The following is a 25,623-nucleotide window of genomic DNA, read 5'->3' on the forward strand; positions in this document are numbered from 1 at the left end:
TATAGATAGACAGATAGATATAGTTTGATAGATAGATTTAGATACACAGACATATAGATAGATAGAGTTAGATGGACAGATTTAGATAGACGGACAGATAGAGTTAGATAGATAGATAGATAGATAGATAGATAGATAGATAGATAGATAGATAGATAGATAGACAGACAGTTAGATAGATAGAGATGCAAATATGAAATAAGTTTTATTTTTTTCCCAAATTACATGTTTTTTTGTAACTGCATTTTTTCTGGATTCCATTTTTAATAATTCAATGTGAGCTTATAATTAATTTAACTGTGTAGTCAAAGAAATTAAGACATTTAACTGCAGTGCATCAGTAGTGCATATAGCCTCCAACCGGAAGCCTCCTCGCACTGAGCGGAAGCGCAGCGGCTCCAGCTGTTATTGTTGACAGACGGAGCTTCGGGGGGAAAATGGCGGTGTCCCGTCGATCCTCACAGCACCAACAAAGCAGTCTGCAGCCGTCTCCGCGGAATGCCGTGATCGCGTCCCCCCCTCCCGAATCGCCGTCCGCGATTATTCCCGAATCGACGAGTTTATTGAGCCCCTCGTCCTCTGGCGCAGCGGAATGCGGCGGAGCGACGATGGAGTCCGCAGCGGCCTCCTCCTCCTCCGCCTCTTCCCCGGACCGGCCCTCCCCAGCAACAGCAGTGGCCGCCGCAGCGTCGTCAGCAGCCGGGAGCTCCAGCTGCAGCAGCATTAGTTCAAGCGCGACCGCAGGCAGCCAGAGCCCCGGCTCAGGAGCGACCAGTCCCGGGGAAGGAGTGTGCGGGGCTGGCGGGGCGTTCAGAGAGCTATTTGAGGCCTGTCGGAACGGAGATGTGTCGCGGGTGAAGAGGCTGGTGGACTCGGTGAATGTGAACGCCAAAGACATGGCCGGACGAAAATCAACCCCTCTGCATTTCGCCGCAGGTCTGTATTTATGTATTTACCATATACATTGTGTTTTTAATAATCTTGCTTTGATTTGCGTCCTTATAAAACAACACAACGGCGCATTTGTGGTCTTTGGTTCCATTATAATCGGAGTTTTATACGAGCATGAGATTTGTCAATAAAAGTAGAGAGAAAGTGCGCACTGTTTTCATGCAAAAATTATGTGCTGTAAATTGACTACTCATAATGTGTCATGGCATAATCGTCTTATTTGAAACAAATCTGCATGCTTAAAGATGTTTTTTGAGATAAAAATTCGAAGCTGACATGTAATTTTGCACCCGCCCCCCAAAAAATGTCTATTCACTAATCATTTCGACTAGGCCTATAAAGTAAAAAATAGGGGGGAAAAGAACCTTGTGGACAGAAATAAGAAATAAATCTACTGGCATATTCTTATTAGAGTGTGTTTTTTAAAAAGGTCTGTTCGTGATTTTACATACTACCTTAAAAGTGTAAGTTTTGTGAGTCATATACACTGACTAAATCAATTTATAATTCGGGATACCTGGCAATTTTGCTATAAAATAGTCCAAAACAAGTAAATATGTTCTTTTATGAGCTTAAATTTGTAAGCTGTTATATTTTACCTCCTATAAACATTACTCATGTTGATACCTCCATACAATGAGATTTTCAGCATAAGTAACTATAAGCATGCATTTTTCATGATCTCCTAGAGACTATATGGATTATTTGCACATATTAAAATGCGTCTGTCAATCTGCAGGACCATTTAATTTGGCTAACTAATGACAGCTAGTTATTAAAGTTGATTTTAAACATTATTATAATTATTAATCATTTAAAGTTATTATTACTATCATTTAAAAGATATGCATCAGATCAGAGAGTTGTTGCATCTAAAAACATACACTGTTACAAATATATAGTTTTTTAACCTAAAATATCGTTAGGTGTAATAAGATCTGATTTTTATTTGTTTCATCATATTATATTCAATGCATTTTAAACTGATGGTCATTTGTGATGTTTGACAGGCTTTGGCAGAAAGGACGTGGTCGAGCATCTCTTGCAGACCGGAGCAAATGTCCATTCCCGTGACGACGGTGGTCTGATCCCGCTCCATAACGCCTGCTCGTTCGGGCACGCAGAGGTGGTCAGCCTGCTGCTGTGTAGCGGCGCCGACCCCAACGCACGAGACAACTGGAACTACACACCACTACACGAGGCCGCCATCAAGGGCAAAATAGACGTGTGCATTGGTACGGATTAATATGAGAAATCTTGTGTTTTCAATCAGTCTTATCAGACCAATACCGATCACTAAAAAAGCTCTAATAATAACAACAAATTGATGGTCGCCGATATATTGTACATCCCTTGCTGAAAGTCAGTGAATGCATTGTCTAATGAGTCACAGTCACCATTGTGTGGAGTTGCAGCGGTTGTCTATAGAGCTGTTCCAGCTGATGTTGCGTTCCAGCATGCTGCAGTATTGCCTGTGTTGTGATAGTAATGTTGTTGTCCTGCAGTATTTTTCTCCTGCGGCCTGATGTCCTAGTGTCCGGCTGAATACCTCTGTGCTGAGACAGCACTCATGTGTGAGAAAAACTGACAGGATCTCTGATGTTTGCATTAGTTGCACAATGAATGTGTTTGTCTGGGTACGGTGTGTTACTTTGTGTAAAACTATTTTTGAGTTATTTGGCGAAGTGTGGAGAGTGACCATTGGGGATGTGCAATATATTGGTGAAAATATCAGTTTTGGTCAATATTACCTTCTTTTTTTTTTTTTGGCTTATCGGGTCTAAAATTACACTAATATTAGAAACAGACAATATAAGATAATGTACTGTGAACTGTGCACACTGTGAAATTCACTGTTAACTAAGTGTGTATGTATCATTGCCATATTCCAGGATCGCAATGTCAAGATTCATCAGGCTCAAATTGTGGAAGAACGGTTGGGAGGGAGCATGAAGAATCATTTTCACACATGAATTGGCACCTTAAATTCATTGAAAGTCTGTGGGATGTGCTGGAGGAGACTTTACAGAGTGCTCAGCTTATGCATTGTCAACACAAAATCTTGACCAAAAATTGATGCACTTCTTGATGGAAATAATATCACAACATTTATTTCCATCAAGATGCGCATCAATGTTTGGTCAAGATCTTTTATTGGCAAGCAAGAGTCAAGCACTTTCCTCCAGCACATCCTACAGATTTTCAAACAGCGACTTTTTTTGGCATGGCAGACAGTGTGTGTGTATATATTATGTGTTAAAATGTTTTAGTGGCTGGTTGTACTAAAATTTCAAATTGCAGATCTAGAATGAATACTTAAGGTGGTGAAACAGTATAGATAATTTTATTGGCCAAAGTGTAAAACATTATTTGCCTTTGATATCATGAGTTTCAGTATCGGTGCATCCCTTGTTGTGACTGTATTGCTTGATTCTGTTTCTTTCAGTGTTGCTTCAGCATGGTGCTGATCCAAACATTAGAAACACTGACGGCAAATCAGCTCTGGACCTGGCAGACCCTTCTGCTAAGACCGTCCTCACTGGTGAGACATGAGTACATACATCTGCTTTACAGTCATTAACAAACACACACTCATAATCTGATGAGCAGACATGTAAATGCACATTGGGTATGTTTTCAGTGGCATAGATATTATTTTTGTAGTATGCGGTATGTATGTAGATTTTTGACTACACAGAATGCCTATATGATTTACTACAAATGCCAAAATATGCACTTTGACGAGTGCCAAAATGCACTGCACTCCAGTCTGAAGGCCATTATCTGCCACATTTTCATTATCCATTATATGATTGGACGGCCAAATGTTAAAACATTCGTACACAAAAATTTGATTAAAATGTCACCTTGATGCCACTTGCCAAATTAAACATAGTGATGTTGTAGCAGCACACTTCCGTTTGAAAGTTTAATCAATGCATACTGCATGCCGTTTCACTTATTAATTAAAAAAGTGCCAAGTACTGCATAATATAAACAGCATGCTAGTTTTCCACTCTGAAGAGCTATTGTAACACTAAAAAATATCCACACAATCACTATAATGCATCTTTCAAATTGAGTCTGCCTGACACCTCCTGTCTGTCTTTATTCCTCAGGTGAATATAAGAAGGATGAATTGCTGGAGGCAGCGAGGTGAGCTTATGGCACAATAACTATAATATCAATGTGTTGCTTAAATAAACACTTCTATAAGTGGTTTCAAGGGGGCTTTGGATGGTTGCTCAAATGGCTAAACATCTTGTTTCGATTGTTTGAGTCCTTTGGCAAGAATGTGCAGAGCTGTAGGTGCTACACACAGCCCGGCACAGGCCATATTGTTCATATTTTGATATTTAGAAAACTTCAAGAATATCAAGTTTTTGCCTCAATAAATGTTTTTCGAACTGGGGACATTTTGAGTAAAATTGTCCCCTACGATTACAGAATCCTAAATCTTAAAATTACAGAATATTTTCTTAGTGATGGTACAATGAGCTCTAATCTCAAAATATCACTAAATATTATATTGTTATTCTATGGTATATTATATTCAGTGCTGTCAAATCGATTTAATTGCGATTAATCGCATCTAACATAAAGGTTTTACAATATTATTATATTTATTTTATATGTGTGTGTGTATATGTATACACAGACATATATATATATATTTTTTTTTTTTTTTGACAGCAATAATTATATTATATTACATTAAAATATATCGCATTAACTTTTCTTGCACCCAAAATCTATTTTTTCATTACTATTTTCTTCCGTCTCTGATCTTTTAGAATTTAAATGGCACTTTTTTGTAACTGTGTTTAAAGACTTGTGAGTAAATAAATTGTCTGTGTTTGCATGCGAAACAAGTCTAATATAGTTGCATTGGCACCATCCTTTAGTTACAGCTTTCAAAACAATCCTAAAGCAAGCATTTTTTGCAGCTAGGTTTCAATAATTAGAGTAGAAGGGGAGATTACAGTAAGTTTACATTGTGCATTTCAAAAGATGTTGTGGTCCCTTTAAGTACATTGGAATCTTCTTTGACTGTCACTGATCCAGAAATGTCTTTTCTCTAAGTTGCCATTCCTAACAGTGTTTTGTCTCCCTCTGTTCGAAAAACGTCTTTCTTAGGAGCGGAAACGAGGAAAAGCTGATGGCGCTTTTGACCCCACTTAATGTCAACTGTCATGCCAGCGATGGACGCAAGGTAACAGATCAGAATTATTTTATTTAATCTGCATAAATTGTTCCGTAATGTTGCTTTGAACATTTGATATACCTTATAAGATGTCAATTCCAAATACGAATATATGTCTGAAATTGTTTCTATACTCAAGTTCTGTTCAAACTCAAACACAGGATGTGATTTTATGTATTTCTTTGGTCATGTAAATGATATAGATGTAGGTCAAGACAATCCTAAATCCCCTTGTTCGAGTTTTTTTTTTTTCGCGTAACACTGTGTTTAGAGTAAACAGCGCTGACCTAGTTTAACCCATAATGAGTTTAAGTCTGGACGTATGGTTGATGTCATTTTATAATGTCTTAACTGCCCCTTTGTTCACTCTGGGCTGCTTTTTGATGTCAATCATTTTTATAAGGGATTTCAGTTGATCTTTGCTGCCTATTGGATGCACATCTGACCTTTATGAAGGTTTAGGCAAATCTTTTATGATCCATTTCTTTCTCTAATCACGACATAATAACAGGACCTTGATTTCCCCTTAAATCCTCTGTCATCCCTGATCATTTCAGGTCACTTCATACGTCAGATCTCTCTCCAGACCTCTGTGTCTTTATATCAGAAGGGCTTTTGAGTTCACTTTGGTGTTTTTTCTTAAATATTTGCTCTTGCTGCTCTAGTCTCTTGTTTGTCTCGTAGGGGATTTTGAGTTATATACTGTAACTCATGCTGTGTTATTACTATTTTATTTTAGAGGCTGATACTTTCATTTTTGTACTGGTTTTGATACCTGTAAATTGTGTAGTAATAGCATTAGGACTGATAATATGAGAGTCGTGTGTTTAGTATTTTCTTGAACTGTCAACACCACAATTCACGTCAAATACAGCACTCTATAGTTGATAACCAAGCATTATACATGCTTGGATGTACTCTACATGGACATCAGTATTGGCAGTGAAATCATGCAGTAGATGTTTTAAACCTAGAAATATCTCTGATCTGCTGACATTTTGTTTTTTCAGCCAGATTTTTTTTGTGTGTGGCAACATTTATGCAACAAACAGAATATATGCTGAATGATGTCGTTTTTGATATCTGGCCATCTTAATAATAGTAAATGAGCAAAGAAAATGTTCATAGACCTAAGGGATGCACCAATACAATAATAAACATTTTCTGTTGTCTTATGTTTTGTTTAGAATATCAAAGAAATGTTGTATAAAGTAATTAAATCATTTTGTTTCTCATTTTCTGTCATTAAATTGTATGTATGTACCATTCAAAAGTTTGGGGTTTTGAATAAATTAATACTTTTATTCAGCAAGGACACATTAAATCGATCGAAAGTGACAGTAAAGACATTTGTAATGTTACAAATATAATAATAATAATAATATAATATTTCAAATTAAATTTTAATTCTGTTCTTTTTAGCTTTTTATTCATTTCTAAGAGTCATGAAAAAATATGTAGAAAATCAGCATATTAATATGATTTCTGAAGGATCATGTGACACTGAAGACTGGAGTAATGATGCTGAAAATTCAGCTTTGACATCACAGGAATACATTATACTTTAACATATATTAAAATAGAAAAGTTATTTTAAATTGTTAAAATATTTCACAATGCTACTGTTTTCACAGTATTTTCCATCAAATAAATGCAGCCTTGGTGAGCATAAAAGACTTAGTAAAAAAAACCTCTCAATAACATTAACAAATCTCACTAACCCCAAACTTTTGAAAGGTAGTGTGTATATAAGTATTATATCAGCCATTTAATCGATTTTAGCATTTATCTTCCTGTGTGAACTGATCAATAAAAATAATATAGAGAATATACAGAAATAAAGTTTGTTAAAAAAAAAAAAGTAGCTAAATATTTTTAAGATATTGTGCTTCTTATAGGATGCTTTAGCTGTTGAATTTTTAGCTTTGAAGCACAACAGTTAGCTCTGATGGATAATATGTTAGTTTATAGCTAATTTTTTGTTTTGTTTTGTTTTTTGTTCTGGCAACATTCAGTCAACATCACAAAAAATGCTGGTAAGTTTATTTTGTGAAACAGAAATTAGTTTTGGTCTTCTGTGATCTTATTTTTATTATTATTTTTATTTGTTTTTGTTAATTTTTGCCCCTAAAAATCCATCCATACGCTGGTTCACACTTAAAACGCACAGAAACCTGCCTTATTTTCTGCTGGTCACAATCCATCAATCAACCTATAGCTCTGCTAATGTTTTGATGATTCATGCAGGTTCTGAAAACAAGGCTTTCATTTACCGCTTTCTTTACAGTCTTTTTTTTTTTTTACAAAACTTCTCTAAACTGTCTTCCTTTGCAAGAACTCCATGTTTCCACCCCTAAACCCCACCTCCATATCCACGCATCATCGCTCACGTTTTTGAATCCGTTTGTTTGATTTGTTGTGATCAGCACGCATGCTCTCCACGAACGTGGTGTTTAATTCCTGATTTCTTAATGACATTCTGTCCTGTTTAGATCCATTGTGTGTTTGCTAGAACTTGCTCTGTTGCCCATTGCTTGTGCTGTACTCTATTTCAGTCCTCATTAATAATGATATGAAGATGAATGTTGCCTCTCCATCCTGCACTGAATAATATCATTCTCTCAGAGAATGCGTCATACTTTTAAGGCAGATCTTCATTACTAAATGGCTGCGTTGTTGAGATTGGTTGTCATGCTGATTGTTTTGCTGTGGTTGTGTTCAGGCTGTCATAAGGGCATGTCACCATTATTTCTTCATTGTTCACTGCATGAACTCAGAATGAATTAGAAACTTTATGTGTGTCTAGACTATTTAAGTTACTAGAGTTTTATTGAGTCACTTATAATTCTCTTCTTAAAGGGGTTGCTTCACCAAAAAAAATGTCATTAAGTACTCACCATCATGTCATTCCAAACCCGAAAGACCTTTGTTCATCTTCGAAACACAAATTAAGATGTTTTCGATGAAATCCTGCAACGTTATTACTGCTTTCAAGGTCCAGAAAGGTAGTAAAGACATCAACCTTAATGTTATGAAGCATTGAGAATGCTTTTTGGGCTCAAAAAAAAAAAAACAATTCAACAAATTCTTCTCTTTTCTGTCAGTCTCCTACACTGTTGACATTGAAGACACAGTGCAGAGCTTCTGGGTTCTACATCAGAACGGCGACTCTATTGGTCGGCTCCTGCGTCAGCATCACACGCATGTGAATGGTATCGGCCAATACTGAGTCGGCATTCTGACATAGAACCCAGAAGCAGTGCACTTTGTTTACAATGTCAACAGCATAGGAGACTGACGGGGAAGAGAAGAAATTGTTGAATAAAGCCATTATTTTGCACATTTTGTCACATGGACTATATTAAGGATATCTTTACTGCCTTTCTGGGCCTTAAAAGTAGTAATTAATTTGCTTTTCATAGGGTGGTCAGAAACCTCTTGGATATCATAAAAAAAAAAAAAAGAGAGAAAAAAATATCTTAATTTGTTTTCTAAAGATGAACGAAGGTCTTTCAGATTTGGAACAACATGAGGGTGAGTAATTAATGACAGAATTCTAATTTTTAGGTGAACTAACCATTTAAGTGGATTGCAGATTGCAGCTGTAAAGGCCTATTTGCACCAAGAGGCAATAGTGCACAATAGTGACTGCTCACATTTTTTAGTGGTTCCAGAATGTATTCCAATTTTTTTACCCCCATTTCAACAATCTTTCAATAAAGATATCTAAGCCATGAACCAATCCAACCAGCTCTGACAATTAAGTTGTTGACATTGCAAACTTGCCGGTCTGTGTACTTAAGGCAATTCAATGCAGTGCAAATTATGAAATAATACAAATAACAATAGTAAAATATAAAACTATTGGCTTAGAGTCATCGATTATAAGTATAAAACCAATAGTTTACATTTTAATGCAAAAAAATAATGTTGGAAACTGACTCTTACATCATTTTCATTGCTTCATAGGAGTATGTTGTTGGTGCTGAGCTTTTTTGCCTCTCTTTATTTCTGTTTCTGTGGTTACAGTAGTTATTTTTTCTTATTATTGGACTCTTCTAGGATTATGGGTAGGGACACTAAATTTTGGCTTCTAGAGAAGCATATATTATAGCCAAGAAAGTATAATACTCATCACCTTTTAGGGCATGTGATTTGACCCAAATGCTGTTTCACTTTTGGTGTGAATAGATCTTTTGTTTGTGATTTGTTCCACTTTTTTGTTTTGTTCTTGGTGCGAGTAGGCATTTACATGTTCTTTAAGATGTTTAATTACGTCCATATATTTACAATTTAATGTGGACTGTAGAAACAGGTTTTAGGGGTACTAAAGGCACATTCACACCAAGGATGATAACTATAACGATAAAGATATCGTTCTAAAAATCGTTACAAATATAAAAGAACAACAGAGTCCACATCACAACTATAACGATAATAACACAGAGAAATTATAAAATTGGAATTGCTTTCAGAATGATTTTTTTTTCCCCCAGCTGATGAACGATAAAAACATTGACAATCAGCCCAATCAGAATCCATTCTGCTTTAAAGAGCTCAAGCATTTAAAGCGACAGATGAAAAAAAACTGCAGCTCGTGCTTAGAATAAACAGAATGCTATTGTGTGTTGGTGTGGATGCTGATATAGTTATCGTTATAATTATCGTTCTTGATATGAACGGGTCTTTAGGCACCGCTTCTGTATCACAGAAACATCAAGAGCGTAATTTCAAAACTGAGGTACATTTACACAGAACAGCTCATTGTATAAAAAGTTAGCTGTCTAACTAATGTTGGGATGGGTTTCAAGCAGGTTTATATACAGTAGTCAACATTTGAAGTGGATCAAAAGTTTTTAGGGTGAAAAGTTTTGATCCACTTCAAATGTTGACTACTGTAGTTATATTTGAGGTTGGGTTATGTGCGATTAGCACATTGATCATTAACTTAGCTCTATTAAGTGAACTGAATATATTCAGACAGATTATTAATGTTTCTCTCTTCTTTTCCAGTCCACTCCTCTTCACCTGGCCGCTGGGTATAATCGTGTGCGTATAGTGCAGCTACTGCTGCAGTACGGCGCTGACGTCCATGCCAAAGACAAAGGGTGAGCTACTGCTTCCTGTCTCTCTGTTAAACATGTGTCCAGTATGTAAAGCCAATAGGGATGTAACGGTACATGTATTCGTCCCGAACCATACGCTACGGACATTATAGTTCGGTGCATACAGCCAGACGACAAATTCAGTCAGTCACAGGCGATCCACAATCCAATCCAGAAGGGGGCGCACGCGGTAATGCAACGCTGTTTGCTTCCAGTAAAAAGCGCAGAAGAAGAGATGACCGATCGATGTGTTTACATGTAATCTCTCAACCAGTGTTTCAACTGCGGAAAGATATCAATAAAACAGCTTGAGAATAATATTTCACCTAGCATTACATTTACATCAGGCATTTAGTGTCCACAGCATGTTAGTTCAATAGAGAATAAATAAATAAATAGCAAATGAATTTAATATTTTGGGCTCTGTTGTTAATTGTAACCTTTAATGTGCAAGAAAGGGCTCCCTGTATATAGTTTACAGCATTAGCTAAGATAGATTTTTTTATCTTTAAGAAAATGTTAGTTATAATTGAATTTATTTAAACAGAGACACATTTGTTCAAAAAAAAGTTTAATTAAAAAAAGCAATTTTATGTTTAGTTTTCTCCCCCCTGCTGTACCGAACCCATACCGAACTCCGACTTCAAAACCGAGGTACGTACCGTACCGTTACACCCCTAAAAGCCAACATGAAATGCAGCCTATTTTTATTTCCACAATTTCATGCATATTTAAAAACATATTTAATATTTTTTATTTGTATTATAAAAATACACTACCATTCAAAAGTTTGAGGTCAATATTTTTTAAGAAATTAATAGTTGTATTCAGCAAGGATGCATTAAACTGATCAAAACTGACTAAAGTCTTTTACTTTGTTACAAAAGATTTCTATTTCAAATAAATTGTTCTTTTAAACTTTCTATTCATCAATTTTTTTTTATTTTTTTTTCAGGATTTTTTTGATGAATAGTTTCATGGTTTCCACAAAAATATTAAGCAGCACAACTGTTTTCAACATTGATAATAATAAGAAATGTTTCTTGAGCAGCCAATCAGCATATTAGAATGTTTTCTGAAGGATCATGTGACACAAGGGTAATGATGCTGAAAATTCAGCTTTAAATCACAGGAATAAATTACACATTAAAGTATATTTAGTTAAAATAGAAAACTTATTTTAAATTTTAATGTTTTATATATAAAATAAAATATTTTGTTGCTATAATTATTTTGAATAATATGCGCTGATAAATTGTACCAGGAATGTGTATTAACACAAATAAGGTAAACAAGGTCATCAGCGTTTATCATGATCTTTTGAAATGATGATTTCTTTTTTTTTCTCTCTCTCTCTCTCTCCCTTTCAGTGGTCTTGTTCCTCTGCATAATGCCTGCTCTTATGGTCACTACGAGGTCACAGAGCTCTTGTTGAAGGTAAGTAAAATAATCTAGTCAGTACTTACTGATTGAAATATATTTGCTTCCCCAGCCCAGATGCTTAATTGTTTTGATTCTTATTTTCTCTTTATTGTGATTGATGGTTTCCTGTATGTCTTGCTCATAGCACGGGGCGTGCGTTAATGCCATGGACTTGTGGCAGTTCACCCCGCTGCACGAGGCGGCCAGTAAGAATCGAGTGGAGGTGTGTTCACTGCTGCTGAGCCACGGCGCAGATCCCACACTGCTCAACTGCCATGGCAAGAGCGCGGTGGATGTGGCGCCCACACCTGAACTTAAAGAGAGACTCACCTGTAAGTGTCGTTCACAGTGCATATGCTCATTTCCATAGTAGTTTCAATCATTTGACCTTTTACGATTTCCTTCGTCCAGATGAGTTCAAAGGACATACGCTTTTGCAAGCGGCCCGTGAGGCAGACATGGCAAAGGTCAAGAAAACGGCTCAAGAGATCATCAGCTTCAAACACCCTCACTCCCATGACTCTGCTTTGGTGAGCACAGGACATGGTCTTTTGAATCGTGAGGGTTTTAATGATATTTATTAAGATCTCTTTGTTTAACCGTTTTTGTTCACAGCACTGTGCTGTAGCCTCTCCTCATCCCAAACGCAAACAGGTCACAGAGCTGCTGCTGCGGAAAGGTGCCAACATTCACGAGAAGAACAAGGAGTGAGTGTTTGACTTTATTAGAAACAGCTGAATCTCTTTGTTGCTGTTGCTCACATTCACTTATTCTTTATTCCCATAGTTTTATGACTCCGTTCCACGTAGCGGCTGAGCGGGGTCATAATGATGTGCTTGAAGTCCTACAGAAACATGGAGCAAAGGTACCAGCATGGGATCTGTTCCAGGATCTAGTGAGCTACTTTGCTATATGCCGTCTATTAAGGCAGCTGCTTTCATCTTCAGTTATATTTTTAAACATGTAAATTTATCTGTTATCTCAGACCCTACACAGAATATTTTCAACAGGATGTGATGTCACACTCCATGGCTTCCTTTTTTAATAAATTATAAAAAATAAAACAATGATACATTAAAAATTTTATATACATGACTATAAGTTTCAGGTTTGATATGCTTGTTTGTAGAGCTGCACAATTTGGCCAAATTTTTGTGATCATATATCAAATATGGCTAAAAAAGTAAAATAAAAACTAAATATATATAATTACTAAAATATAAAAATAAAAACAAGAAATATTGCTGCTGTAATTTGTCAGTAAGATTTCTCTTCTGCTCACCAAGGCTGCATTTGTTTAAAATACAGTAAAAACTGAAATATTATGAAATATTATTACAATTTAAAATAACTGTTTTCTGCTTTAATATATTTTAAATTGCAATTTATTCCTGTGATCAAAGCTGAATTTTCAGTATCATTACTCTAGTCTTCAGTGTCACATGATCCTTCAGAAATCATATTAATATGCTGATTTTCTGAATAAGAAGCATTTCTTATTATTATCAATGTTAAAAACAGTTGTGCTGCTTAATATTTTTGTGGAAACTGTAATACTACTGCTAACTGACCTCAAACATTTGAACAGTACTGTATCTTTATAATAAACCTTTTTCACTGAGCTTTGTGAGTGTGTGTATGTGTGTGTTTAGGTGAATGCTGTGGACACACTGGGACAGACAGCTCTGCACAGGGCAGCCCTTGCTGGCCACATCCAGACTTGCAGACTATTGCTGAGTTACGGAGCTGACCCGTCAATCATTTCACTGCAGGGCTTCACCGCCTCACAGATGGGCAATGAAGCCATTCAACAGATACTAAATGGTAGTATTACATCTATTGCTCTGAGCTTTATTTGCAATATGATTAATGAATTTTCTCACTAAATGCTAAAGATGTCCTTAATCTGTTATGATTTTCCTGCATTTATTTCTCCAGAGAACATTCCTCCCCGTAATTCGGATGTGGATTACCGCTTTCTCGAAGCTGCTAAAGCCGGAGACCTTGACACAGTGAAAGTAAATAACAGTTTTTCCAACTTTAAAGTTAACATGTTCAAAATTAATTTCACTTCCGCAATGTGACGTAAATTAGGATGTTAAAGGTGCCCTAGAATAAAAAATTGAATTTACCTCAGCATAGTTGAATAACAAGAGTTCAGTACATGGAAAAGACATACAGTGAGTCTCAAACACCATTGTTTCCTCCTTCTTATGTAAATCTCATTTGTTTAAAAGACCTCCAGGAAAACAGGCAAATCTCAACATAACACCGATTGTTACGTAACAGTCGGGACCATTAATATGTACGCCCCCAATATTTGCATATGCCAGCCCGTGTTCAAGGAATTAGACAAGCCAGTATTAACGTCTGGATCTGTGCACAGCAGAATCATCAGACTAGGTAAGCAAGCAAGAACAATAGCGAAAAATGGCAGGTGGAGCAATAATAACTGACATGATCCATGATTACATGATATTTTTAGTGATATTTGTAAAAAAAATTTCTAAATGTTTTGTTAGCATGTTGCTAATGTACTGTTAAATGTGGTTAAAGTTACCATCGTTTCTTACTGTATTCACAGAGACAAGAGCTGTCGTTATTTTCATTTTTTAAACACTTGCAGTCTGTATAATTCATAAACACAACTTCATTCTTTATAAATCTCTCCAACAGTGTAGCATTAGCCGTTAGCCACAGAGCATATAGCCTCAAACTCATTCAGAATCAAATGTAAACATCCAAATAAACACTGTACTTACAGGAATCGATGCATGCATGCAGCATGAATGACGAACATCTTGTAAAGATCCGTTTGAGGGTTATATTAGCTGTGTGAACTTTGTTTATGCACTGTATAACTGCACTTATAGTCGAGAGCTCTGGGGGGCAGGGAGCGAGAGATTTAAAGGGGCCGCAGCTTGAATCAGTGCATAGTTAATGTTGCCCCAAAATGGCAGTTAAAAAAATTAATAAAAAAAAATGTATGGGGTATTTTAAACTGAAACTTCACAGACACATTCAGGGGACACCTTAGACTTACATTACATCTTTTGAAAAGACGTTCTACGGCACCTTTTAAATGATAAAAATAACTTTTTTTTTTTTTTTTTTTTTTAAGATTTTATCCATCAGGAAATCAATAGCTATGTTCACTTGCTCTAAAATAATGTTTATAATCAGATTGATGGCTTAATGGACTGAAAGCCTTGATGTAAACACCTCTACCAATCTGATTGAGCTTGATTTTAATTAAATTTTGATCGGATTGAAAGGGATGCTGTCAACCTAAATTAATATAAATGGTGCTAAATGGTGCAGGTATGACGTCTGAACCCAGAAGACCAATTCGCCAGTGGTTCCTTCGAGATTTTCCTTTGGGGTTTTATAATGGGCTTTTTCAGTTTGAGTAAAAAAGTCTGTGGTAAACATAACTTGACAGTACTTGTTCTACACACAAGTAAATTACACACACTCATACCGAAAACCTGAATTTTGAAGCAGTTATGTTTCTGATAAGTAACTAGATAAGACATTTTGGGGTGTGAGTGTGTGCAGTTTACTTTATGCTTTGTTTACCACAGGCTAGTGTTGTCAAAAGTACAGACTTTGGTACCAAAAAATGTGACGCTTTGAGCGCTGTTGAGTGGATTCTTAAACACCTCTGACTGTCTATCTCGGTTCGCTGATAGACACCTGCTTTCAAATGCACATGTAAACAAATATGTCAATATGTTCAGTCCGATTGATGCAAATTAGTTCATGTAAACATTCCTAATAAAGGTTTGTGAAGGAAAATGTTTATGTGTCTTCCATAGCAACTGTGCTCCCCTCAAAACGTGAACTGTCGTGATCTGGAGGGCCGTCACTCCACCCCGCTGCATTTCGCTGCAGGGTACAACCGCGTGGCTGTGGTGGAATACCTGCTGCATCATGGGGCCGATGTGCATGCTAAAGATAAAGGGTACGATCATCTGCATCTGAATCATCATTAACGTGACTATCATTGCTCTGTGTTGGCATTATCAGTAACTCTCTTTCTCTTGATCAGTGGTCTGGTTCCTTTGCACAACGCGTGTTCGTATGGTCACTATGAGGTGGCGGAGCTGCTGGTGAGACATGGAGCGTCTGTGAACGTGGCGGACCTTTGGAAGTTCACACCACTACATGAAGCTGCAGCCAAGGGCAAATATGAGATCTGTAAACTACTGCTCAAGGTTTGATACATCAGATGGAGAAATCATGCACGTTACATGCTACAACCGCATGGCTGTGGTGGAATACCTGCTGCATCATGGGGCCGATGAATGTAGTGATTGTGTGGCAATTTCATATAATATTAATGATGTTTAGTGGTTAATGTGTTATTATGCATTAATAATTGATTATTGATGCACCAAAATGTATTTTAATTCTTGTACAAAATTGAAGATACATTGGGATGAAATGCAAAAGTTTTGTAATATATAAATTCTATAAATTTTAAATATTATATAAATTAATATTTAAATATAGGAAATGTCTGTTAATTTTAAATATATTATTATTATTATTATTATTATTATTGTTGATGTCCAAAAACATAAAATCCAGTTTTTGCAGGATGGGATGTCTGGATTTAGATTGAATAGATTTGTTGAAATTTTTATTTATTTATTAAAAAAAATGAGGCTGTAAATACTATAATATATTCACAGATATCTAAGTATCTTATATTAATAAGTATAGAAATATTTAAATATCTGTAAATATATTATTTAAATGTATTGTTATTAGTATTAAAACAAAAAACGGTGTCCTAAAAATATCTCTTAACAAACTGAGATTTAAGATTTGAACAGATTTGTTCAGTAATAATTTTTTGTTGTTGTTGAATCTAATTGAATATTTTAGCTGCTGTTTCAATTCAATCCAATGAAACCATTCATTACCAGTCATTAAGTGCATGCTACTTTTTCCTCACTTGAAGTGGTCTGAAATGCCTTTAGCTTTTCTTTTTTTTTCTTTGCAGTCTTAGGATCAATTATTATTATTATTATTATTAAGAGCGTAACAGCCCCTTTGCACTAACATATCAACTCTCTCTTTAGCACGGCGCTGACCCATCTAAGAAGAACCGTGATGGCAACATGGCTCTGGACATGGTGAAGGATGGAGACACGGACATCCAGGACCTGCTGCGTGGAGACGCTGCCCTGCTGGATGCTGCCAAGAAGGGCTGTTTGGCTCGAGTGCAGAAACTCTGCAGCCCTGAAAACATCAACTGCAGAGACACACAGGGCAGGAACTCCACACCACTGCATCTTGCAGGTAACATACCTCCAGGTGTTTACTCGCATTGAACACACATTCATCTCGTCTACCTGGTGTTTTAATGATGGAATTAATTTGTTTTCAATCAGCTGGTTACAATAACCTGGAGGTGGCCGAGTATCTCCTGGAGCACGGAGCGGATGTGAACGCTCAGGATAAAGGAGGACTGATCCCTCTGCATAACGCTGCTTCATATGGGGTGAGAGAATTGGGGGTGTGGGAAGATCAAAGGTTTTAGTCTGCATAAATGACTTTATGAAGGATGGGTTTTATAGAGTACTTACTCGAGTCTTCAATGTCATATGATCCTTCAGAAATCAGTCTAATATGCTGATTTGATGCTCAAGAAACATTTATTATGATGATGATCAATGTTGTGAACAGCTTAATGTTTTTGTGGAAACGGTGATAATTTTTGTTTCAGGATTCATTGACAAATAGAAAGTTCAGAAGAACAGAATTTGTTTAACATAGGAACAATTTGTGACATTATAAATGTCTTTACTTTGACTTTTGTTTAATTTAATGCATCTTTACTGAATATTATATTAATTATATTAATTTCTTTAAAAAAACTACGTCTTACTGACCCCAAAGTCATTAGAGAACAATAGCGCCTGTAATACCTATATACTATATTACAGTTTTAATGATAACATATAAGATTGCTTAGAGTTGCACAAATATGAACAATTTTACATAATATTCATACATTTTTAAGCATTTAACAATATTATGTATTATATGTGTAATATTGTTCTGTAATCATGACATTAATACTGCTTCTATAATTGCCTTCTCTCTCATTCTGTCCAGCATGTGGATATCGCCGCCCTCCTGATCAAGTATAACACGTGTGTAAATGCGACGGATAAGTGGGCGTTCACTCCGCTGCATGAGGCTGCGCAGAAGGGCCGCACACAGCTGTGTGCACTGCTGCTGGCACACGGTGCTGACCCAACCATGAAGAACCAGGAGGGACAGACGGCTCTGGACCTGGCCACGGTAAACTACCCTACCAGAACTGTTAGATAATACTCTAGTTAAGAAAAGATCAAAGTTGACTTGAATTTAAGATAAGAGATTGATCCTGAAAGATAAACATTATTATAGCATTGCATTGAAAATGTTAAAGGGTTAGTTCACCCAAAAATGACAATTCTGTCATCATTCACTCACCCTCATGTCGTTCCAAACCCTTAAGACTTTCATTCATCTCCGAAACACAAATGAAGATCGTTTTAATGAAATCTGAGCGATTTCTCTCCCTCCATAGACGGCTACTCAACTACCATTTTGACACTTCATAAAGTTCATAAAGAGATTGTAAAACTAATCCATATGAATTAAGCTGTTTAGACCAAATTTTCTATAGAGACTGAGTCGCTTTATATGATGAACAGTTTGAATTTAGGCTTTAATTCGCATATAAACGTTCTTAAACACACATTAGTTGTGGTAAACAAGCTCAAGCATGTTTGCTTGAAGTGTGAGAACCAGTGAGGTTCATTCTCGTGTTGTACGCCTCATGTTTAAGCTCACAGTGCATTTACTAGATACAACTTTTGACTTTAAAAATGTATTAGTAAGTGTTATCAACATCAACTAAGATGAACAAATGCTGCAGATGTATTCTTCATCGTTCGTTCATGTTAACTACTGTTACCAAATTTAACCTTATTGTAAAGTGTAACCAACATTACTTTCTTACGCAGACTAATCACACAAAATACGACCAGAAACATGTTGTAAGAATGTAAAAAAGGTTGATTTTTAGATTTCATGGATCGAGTTCATTGCCATCTATCTGTGTTTATCAGGCCGATGACATTCGCGCGTTGCTGATGGACGCAATGCCTCCTGATGCCCTTCCCAGCTGTTTCAAACCACAGGCCACCGTACTCAGCGCCGCTCTGATATCACCTGCCTCCACACCCTCCTGCCTCTCCGCTGCCTCCAGCATTGATAACCTGGCTGGGCCCCTCTGCGACGGGGCCAGTGGAGGGGCTACAGGACCCGCTGATGGAGCCTCCGGAACGGAGCGGAAGGAAGGAGATGGTGAGAAAGATGAAGATGTTATGAAAAGAAGTTAGTGAAAAGAAACAAAAGAACCGTTTCATAAGAGTCATTCATTCAGGAATCGGACTACACTGATTGCGCAGTATGGCTTTGATTCTCTAAAAAAAAAAAAGAACCACTTCGTGAGAGTCACATGTTCTTGAACCAGATTACACTGATCACCAGTGTTTGGGTTTACGTTTTACTCGTTGTAACTCATTACTTTTCATAAAAAGTAAGTAACACAATATTGTAATGCATTACTTTTAAAGTAACTTTCCCTAACACTGCTGATCATGCTGTATGACTTGGATTCATTCAAATGAACCGGCTCATGAGTCATTCATTCTGGATTCATCTGCAGTCGTGCTGTATGGCTTTGATTCCCTAAAAGAATCAGCTTATAAGAGTCATTTGTTCAGGAATCAGACTTCACTGATTGTGCTGTGCTTTGATTCACTAAAAAGAATCAGTTCACAAGAGTCATTCATTCTGTAATTCAGTAACGGTGTTGGGTTTCTGCTGAATAGTATTTTAGTAAACACTGTCAGACTATTTTAGATCATTGTTTAATCCGCATTGGTAGATTGAATCTTATATCATTCAAATCATTTGCGTTATATGCTTTTATTATGTCATATTTTTGTCATTTTTATCAAAATATCATTTTGTTCCATAGCTGTCCTAGATATGAACATCTCACAATTCCTGAAGAGTCTGGGGCTTGAACATTTGAGGGACATCTTTGAGAGAGAACAGGTGAGAAAGAGACCATCTTTGAACTCTTTTTATTTCTTTTGAAAGGTTTCATTGTGTTTGTAACGGTGTCCATTTTCCATTAGATCACTCTGGACGTGTTGGCTGACATGGGTCACGAGGAGCTCAAGGAGATCGGCATCAATGCTTACGGACACCGTCATAAACTCATCAAAGGCATTGAGAGGCTGCTGGGAGGACAGCAGGGTGAGTGTCTATCTCATAAAACATCAGTTCAGCTGCTTGCGTCTGTATATTTTTATTCGATTTGAATCCTGTTATCTGTTAACGCTGCAGGTGCCAACCCATACCTGACCTTCCACTGCACCAATCAGGGCACAGTTTTGATTGACCTGGCTGTGGATGATAAAGAGTTTCAGTCTGTTGAGGAAGAGGTAAAACATGAACACTTCTGGGCTGTGGCATATGCCTGTCTGCTTCGGCTCGGAGTGATGGGTGTTTGGTTTTTGTTTTTTTGGTCACAGATGCAAAGCACAATTCGGGAGCACAGGGATGGAGGAAACGCGGGTGGTGTTTTCAGTCGATATAATGTCATCAAGGTAAAAATACACACCAAATCTATTCAACTGATATGTATTTAACTGATCTAAAATAGGTATTGCTGTCCAAGTAGTAAGTATTGCATAAAACTTATTGTATGATAACATCTTTTTTTGATATCTTAAAGGGTTAGTTCACCCAAAAATGAAAATTCTGTCAGCCTCATGTCATTCCAGATCTTTGGAACACAAATGAAGATATTTTTAATGAAATCTGAGAGATTTATTTCCATTGAAAGTTCTATTAACCCAAAACTCTGACGTTTATAAAGAGAGCGGTTTAGTCCAAATATTCTGAAGAGAATAGATCACTTTATATGATGAACAGATTTAATTTAGGCTTCTATTCACGTATAAACATTGATCAGCAAACATAAACGGAAGCACAAACATACTTGGTTGATGCGTGAGCAAAAAAAACGTATTGTTTCTTGCGGAAGCTCAAACATTTTGCTTAACACATGAGAATGAACCCTCATTGGTTCTCATGCTCGAGCTTTCGTGACCATATTTAAATGCTGTAAAAAAATGTTGCTGATCATTTGTGTTCAAAGATGAACAAAAGTCTTATGAGTTTAGAACGACATGAGGGTTAGTAATTGATGACAGAATGTACATTTTTGGGTGAACTATACCTTTAAGTATGTCTGTTAAGTATGCAAAATCTAACTCAAATTGTCCTGTAGATCCAGAAGGTGGTGAATAAGAAACTGAGAGAGCGATATACACACAGGCAGAAAGAGATTGCAGACGAGAATCACAATCACCACAATGAGCGAATGCTGTTTCATGGTAAGTGCTGAACCTGCTTGTCCTATGAATTGAAAACAAATGAAACTTAAAGAATAAATATAATTGTATTTATGTATTTATAACAAGTTTTTTTTTTATATATATATATATATATATATTTGACTGACTGTTCCTGAAAAATCGGCATCACAAGAATAAATTATATTTTAAAATATATTGAAATAGAATAAATTTAAATTGTAAAAATAATTCAAAGTGTTACTGTTTTTACTGTATTTTTGTTAAAATAAATACAGCCTTGATTAGCATAAGAATCAAAAACATTTAAAAAAAAAAAATCTTACTGACCATGCTCTAATGTTTGAGCTGCTTATTGTTAATTATTTAGTTTTGGTAGGCCATTATTTTTATTTTTTTTATGTTTTTATCCATTATAAGACCATTAACCTTACCATCTGCCTATACAAATTACATCATTATTACCAAATGTGACCATGAACCACAAAACCAGTCATAAGGGTCAATTTTATGAAACTGAGATATATGCAGCATCTGCAAGCTGAATAAATAAGTGTAGGATGGGACAGTATTTGGCCGAGATGCAACAAATTGAAAATCTGGAATCTGAGGGTGCAAAAAAGAAAAATGTGCTATAAATACATAATTGCTGCTATATGTAGCCATGCATTACATTTAGTTTTGTTTGAATTGTGGGGTTTTGGTTTAATATTAGTAGTTTTCATGATCATTATCCTTTTTTTCAGGATCTCCGTTCATAAATGCCATCATCCATAAAGGATTTGATGAGCGTCATGCATATATCGGTGGCATGTTTGGAGCTGGCATTTATTTTGCAGAGAACTCCTCTAAGAGTAACCAGTACGTCTACGGCATCGGTGGCGGCACTGGCTGCCCCACTCACAAAGACCGTTCCTGTTACGTGTGCCACAGGTACATGAACACACACCTGATACAAGAAGAGATCCAACATGCACAAATGGATGTTTTTTTTTATATTTTCCTCTGTGTTGATTTCCCACAGGCAAATGTTGTTCTGTCGTGTGACATTGGGAAAGTCCTTTCTGCAGTTCAGCGCCATGAAGATGGCCCACGCTCCCCCTGGTCATCACTCTGTGATCGGCCGTCCCAGTGTCAACGGCCTGGCCTACGCGGAGTATGTGATCTACCGTGGAGAACAGGTACTGCTGGAAAATAAACATTGCATCTTTAAATTCACATCATTGTGAAAGACGGAGGACTGTGATGTATAAAGACCGAGATATACTCACAGCGAAGTTCTTTTCTGTTCTTCACTTAGGAGTGAAAAGAAATTCAAAATACCTGAGCTGCATTTAAGAAAGCATCTGATCATAGGATTGTTAATATATTTGCACCAGCTCTGCAATTCGGCACTCCAGTCAAGTCACCTCACGTTTATTTATATAGCAATCTTATACAATAGATTGCTTTAAAGCAAGCAGCTTTACAGTATTAAACATTAAAACGGTGTCTGTGTCGTTTTCTATTAAGTCAAGTCACATTTAATTATATAGCGTTTTATACTTTGTGTGTAACGGTGCATGTAGTCGTCCAAATCGTCACAGCACGGACGTCACGGCATGGTTGCCAGGTTTTCACAACAAAACCCGCCCAATTGCTACTCAAAATTAGCCCAATCGTGTTTCATGATGGTTACCTGTTATAAATTGCCCCCCGGGTGGTAAAATCTGCATTCATGGTGGGGTTCCCCTGGTAAAATTCGCATTCCAGGGGCTAAATATCATGTTATTTGGGGTCGCTTCAACCCGTGGACATGAAAACCAGCCCACGGCAACAGTGTTAAAGTAGCACATTTCCACAGGAAAACCGCAGAATTGGTAACACTGCATCATGGTTTCGGTTAGGGCTGCAGCTATCGATTCTTTTTGTAATCGATTAATGTAGTCAAACCGCATCACAACATCGCTACAAATACAGTATCCACGAACATCAATGTATAGGCTTAGGCTGCGTTACCTTGTTTCAGCGATGCTTGGTGAAACGGCATGGAGTGGATGTTTTCGGTTCAGATACTGAATCATTGAAGTTGTACTGCTGTGGAATGCCAGGTCTACTTTGCAGTAGACACATTGCACCTTGTTCTCTTCTTTTTTAAGAATCTAATGATCCCAAACTTTAGACATTCTCTACCGTTTATGGACATCTTTACTCTCCGCCATCGCGCCAACTAAAATCAAAATGTATCACACGCTATGGTGTGCTTCCTGAACATTGAACAACAGTCCGTGTGAATCAGATCCCTGCGCGAGTAAGTCGATGAATCGTTTCAGCCCTAGTTTTGGTGCATACAATCAGACGCGACCATGTAGGCTACATCCATTCGAAGCCAGAGCTTTCCCTATCCGATCTTTTTTTCCCCACGTCTCAAGAAATATCTGCATACACACAACCACTGAAACAAGTATACATGACGGATCAGTTTGAGGCGCTGTAATTCTGCCACAGAGATGCACTAAAAACAAAGAATAAGACTTGGAGCAAGCACATAAACCTTGCACACGGTATACAAACTTTAGTAAAGCTTAGAAATAAAGCTTTATTTTAAGCTTAATTTTAAAAATGGACAAACCCAGCAATTGGGTTGTTTTAACCCAGTGGTAGGGTTAAATGTTTGCCCAACCTGCTGGGTAATTTTATTTAACTCAACTATTGTTTAAAAATTACTGTATTGCTTAATTTAAATTTAACCCAAAGTATGTTGGAAATGAACATTTATTAATGTTCGATGAATAATTATTAATCAATAAACATTTATTAAATTGCTTATTAATACATTTATATTAAAAAACTATTAAACTATTAAATTTATATTAATAAAATATTAAAGCTTATTAATAAACATTCACCTTTTGTCTATTATTGTTGTCTCTAATTGCATCTGGTTTTTAATTTCCCAACTATTTTGGGTTCATTTTAAGCTAGCCATAAAGCAATTTTTAAATAATAGTTGGTTTATGTCAAATGTAAAACTTTGTCCATTTTCAACCCAACTTGGGTTGTTTTTAACCCAGCAGTTTTTAGAGTGTAGGGTCGACATGGGATGATGACATCATCGTTTCATAAAATATACGGATTGGCTGTACACACAAAAACGCAAAAAGACATCAATAAATCAGCTTGAGAATAATGTCATATGTAGCATTATATTTACATCAGGCAAGTCATTTAGTGTCCAACTTTGCTTTGCTAAGTTGTTTTGATCTCCCAAAACAAACTTCATGTTTTTAGAACTGCATGTCATGCGCGAGACACAGCAAAAGACTTGAGCGCAATGGTTAAATATCTGTCTAGTGTGTTTACATTGAAAAACAATGGGAAAGTAGAGCAGTGGAATGGAAAAACGCGTTGTGTGTTGTGTCTTAATGTTTTTTTTGTTTTGTTTTTTGTTTTCCAGGCCTACCCAGAGTATCTCATCACTTATCAGATAATAAAGCCGGACAGCACGCCTCAGTCCTCCACAGGAGCAGAGCAGAAGTCATAGTCAGCACACTGCGTTTCTACACTCACTCACTCACTCGCTCACACAGTCACTCATTCTTTCTCACTCTCTTGTTGCACAAAGGAAATGTGAACTTTCCCATGTACCCACGTCTTACCCATGGAATTCCCATGTATGAATTATGAATTTGCACTTTTAAAAACAAGTTACTTAAGTTATTTGAAAATAGTTGCAATTGTGAAGTCTAATGTACAGGTAGTATAAAGAAAACATGTAAAACTGACTGTTTAACGATGCTATTTGAGTTGTATTTTAATGGAACTTTTTTTTTTTTTTTTTGAGTCTGTTCATTTCTTTTAAATAAATCTCATCAACAGGACTCATTCATTTCCCTTGCTTTTGATTGTTTATTCATGTGAAATGGTATTGCCTTCATTATATTTAGTCTCAGCATTATTAGCTGGAATTGCAAAGGGGATTAAAAATAATAAACGATGACCGTAAAATAGTAATATTATACAAATATTTATTTTATATCCGTTTTCTATTTTAACATGTTAAAATGTAATTTATTCCTGAGATGGCAAAGCATCATTACTCCAGTTTTCAGTGTCACATGATTCTTCAGAAATCATTCTAATATGATGATTTGCTGGAAACATTTCTTATCAATGCTAAAAACTGTGCTGCATTTTTTTTTTTCAGGATTCTTTGATGAATAGAAAGTTCAAAAGAACAGCATTTTTAATTTATTGAATCCTTGCTGTTTAAAAGTATTCATTTAAAAAAAAAGTAATGTAAATGGCATCTAATAATACATATTTACTGTAAAGACTATGTAATTCAAATGTTAAACATCACCTCATAGGAAAGTCATTGTGAATCTCCATGAAAATGTAGAAAATAGACTCATAGTTTTTATTTGTACATTAATTTAGGATTTGGGTTGCAAAAAGTGTTTTCTGCACAGCCATTTTACACATCAATGTAAATGCAACAGGG

At 36.4% G+C, this 25,623-nt stretch overlaps 1 protein-coding gene across 10 annotated transcripts; it reads left to right on the plus strand.

Moving 5' to 3' along the window:
- Window positions 1-394: 394 nt before the first annotated feature.
- Window positions 395-24,994, plus strand: tnksb (tankyrase, TRF1-interacting ankyrin-related ADP-ribose polymerase b). Of its 10 annotated transcripts, none has more exons than XM_067406482.1 (29): window positions 395-936; window positions 1,962-2,186; window positions 3,398-3,493; window positions 4,071-4,107; window positions 5,089-5,164; window positions 7,171-7,191; window positions 10,169-10,263; window positions 10,861-10,914; window positions 11,631-11,697; window positions 11,828-12,014; window positions 12,094-12,212; window positions 12,298-12,389; window positions 12,469-12,577; window positions 13,335-13,506; window positions 13,621-13,700; window positions 15,501-15,646; window positions 15,734-15,899; window positions 16,773-16,992; window positions 17,085-17,194; window positions 17,812-18,000; window positions 18,816-19,083; window positions 19,733-19,812; window positions 19,896-20,016; window positions 20,107-20,204; window positions 20,295-20,369; window positions 21,056-21,161; window positions 21,887-22,073; window positions 22,165-22,321; window positions 24,577-24,994. In XM_067406482.1, exons 1-29 carry the CDS (start codon window positions 438-440, stop codon window positions 24,661-24,663), a joined length of 3,939 nt encoding a protein of 1,312 aa, XP_067262583.1. In that variant the 5' UTR covers window positions 395-437; the 3' UTR covers window positions 24,664-24,994. The 10 variants fall into 10 exon arrangements, with proteins under 10 accessions (XP_067262583.1, XP_067262585.1, XP_067262586.1 ...); XM_067406484.1 differs by having other exon boundaries at window positions 18,816-19,053; XM_067406485.1 differs by having other exon boundaries at window positions 12,469-12,547.
- Window positions 24,995-25,623: the final 629 nt, after the last annotated feature.

The sequence above is a fragment of the Chanodichthys erythropterus genome, chromosome 13 (assembly GCF_024489055.1).
Source record: "Chanodichthys erythropterus isolate Z2021 chromosome 13, ASM2448905v1, whole genome shotgun sequence".
NCBI classification, from domain to species: domain Eukaryota; kingdom Metazoa; phylum Chordata; class Actinopteri; order Cypriniformes; family Xenocyprididae; genus Chanodichthys; species Chanodichthys erythropterus.